General features: G+C 34.8%; 1 protein-coding gene across 1 annotated transcript; it reads left to right on the top strand.

Annotated features, from left to right (window-relative positions):
- Window positions 1-909: 909 nt before the first annotated feature.
- Window positions 910-1,389, top strand: LOC131599856 (cysteine proteinase inhibitor 5-like). The gene has a single exon (XM_058872107.1). It carries the CDS (start codon window positions 961-963, stop codon window positions 1,297-1,299), a length of 339 nt encoding a protein of 112 aa, XP_058728090.1. The 5' UTR covers window positions 910-960; the 3' UTR covers window positions 1,300-1,389.
- The last annotated feature ends 1,098 nt before the right edge of the window (window positions 1,390-2,487 follow it).

Here is a 2,487-nt window from a genome sequence, read left to right as displayed (position 1 = left end):
AAATATCTTTTTTTTTGTTTTGAAATGACGATAGTTTGGTAATATGTGAGAAAAATACGGTAGTTTAGAAAATAATTAGAAAAATAATGGTAGTTTGGGAAAAAATTCAATAACTTATATGGCAACTATGATTCAAATTCGGGTCATCACACCCCCTTTCTGCAATTAAAATTATTTAATAGTGTTGGCTCAATATTTAAAAAAGAAAAAGAAAATCTAATATCATTAAAATTATTTAATTCCTGAAAACATAGTGACAAATGTCGGAGGACATTGTACAAACTATAAAGAATGACAATATACCGTCGAAACCACAAAAACACGTAGGAGTAAAAATGTTTTGTATTGGTTTTAATGAAAAAATTAATATTATTTAAGTAAATATTCTTATTTATCATAGGTAAAGGAGTAATTGAAAATTTTAAAAGTTAATAAATAGGGGTATAGTAGTGGAAAAAATAATAAATATTGTATTGGTATTTTAAAGAGACATTTATTTTGAGTCATAAAAAAAACATCAAATGAGACACTCATTATGAGACGGAGAAGTACGTTATAAAAATTATTTAATATTTAAAAAAATAATGACAAATGTCATATGACATTGTATTAAGAATAAATAAATCAAGATAACTTTTAAAAAGAAAATGGTTTATTTATTATTTTGACAATTATTTAACTTACATTTTTAAAATAATTTTTTTTTAATAAATAATAGTACTTTTACACATTTATTAGCACGATTCATTTAACAACAATATACCGTGGATTCTCCATCCCAGTCACAGATTTGTAATAATAGCAGGAAATCACAAAAACGCGTACTCGTAGGGGTAAAAACGTCCTTTGCAAATATAGAAAAAACACCATAACCTAGTGGCTATAAATACCCAATCCCTCCCCCATTCTAAACGCATCATTGAAAACAATCACAGATTTTATAACTAATCTTGAAAAAACATGAAAAGCGTTGTGATCTTTTTTCTTCTCTCTTTATCCGTGTCCGTCTTTTCCGACGCCGCTAGAACCGGCGGCTGGACTCCGATCAAGGACATCAAAGATCCATACGTGAAGGAGATCGCTGAATTCGCGTTGACGGAACACGGGAAACAATCTGGTGAGAAATTGAGTCTGGTGGAAGTGATTAGCGGTCAAAGCCAGGTTGTGGCCGGAACGAATTATCTACTTGTGTTGACGGCGAAAGATGGATCTGCTGCTACCAAGAAGTATGAAGCGCAAGTTTGGGATAAACCTTTTGCACATTCTAGGAGCCTCACTTCGTTTAAACCAGTTGCTTAATCATGCTTTTTTTTGTAATGTTGTAAAGTTGTTATAAACTGTGTTGTTGGATTTTCTATGATAATAATAATAATGTTTTGATTTTAGCAAGATGAAGCTTAATCTATATTATTTGTTGTCTGAGTTATATGATTTATGATTTTTTTTTTTTTTTTTACATAAACAGACTTAACAACTTTCATTCATCAAACTTTGAAAAATACAAGGAGGTACCATATTAAGGATATTACGCCTAGACTAAGAATTGGCCGCCTTTGCTAAATTATGGGCAACCGAATTCGCTTGGCGCTTAATGAACTTTACCTCAAAGTTCGGAAATAAATATAAAATGCTCAGAGTAGCCAACATGCTTAGAGTAGATAGAATTGACAACAAATTGGCAATCACTTTCAAAGGTAACATAGGAAAGCTGAAGGGAGATAGCATCCTGGATAGCTTCCTTCAACGCGATGGCTTCGGCTTCAAAGACCGAATAAAGGCCTAAATCCCACGCAGAACCAGCTCTGATAAATCTACCCAGATGATCCCGAAAGCACCAACCTCTGTTAGCAGTAACAGCATTATTATTAAAACCTGCATCAACATTACACTTCACCTGATCAACCAAAGGCGGGATCCAAGTAAGCGGAAAATTATTAGTAGTACACCCATTATTGTCCTTCCTAGCTAGGAACCAATCATACCAATTGTGATAGGCTTGTAAACCAATTCTTATAGCATCTTCTCGATCATCTTGCCACACCACATTGTTCCTACTCCTCCAAAGGGATTCAAGTACCATAGCAAATCTCCCGGCATCCCGACGATCCTCCCGACTACACACATCAAATATAAGCGACTTAGCATCATGAAAAGAGTGAATACGAGAGTCTATAATAGCTGACAAACCTGCTGCCCGCCAACTTTGGAAGGTTGAAATGCAACCGAAAAAGACATGCCACTCATCTTCTTCTTCAATATCACACCATGGGCAAAGAGACGAGCACTGAACATGATGTTGTTGCAAATTAGTACGGGTTGGAAGGCAGCCCCGACAAATACGCCATAACAGATGCTTAGCTCTAGAAGGCGCTAAGATGTTCCAGACATTCTTCCAATTACCCTCCCTATCATTACACTGATTTCTACTTTGCATTCCTCTCCAAAGTCTATAACCCGACTTCACACTATACTCACCATTCCTTTCCT

The sequence above is a fragment of the Vicia villosa genome, linkage group LG4, assembly GCF_029867415.1.
Source record: "Vicia villosa cultivar HV-30 ecotype Madison, WI linkage group LG4, Vvil1.0, whole genome shotgun sequence".
NCBI lineage: Eukaryota > Viridiplantae > Streptophyta > Magnoliopsida > Fabales > Fabaceae > Vicia > Vicia villosa.
Note: the sequence above shows the minus strand (reverse complement) of the source record. Positions and strands in the feature narration are given on the sequence as shown.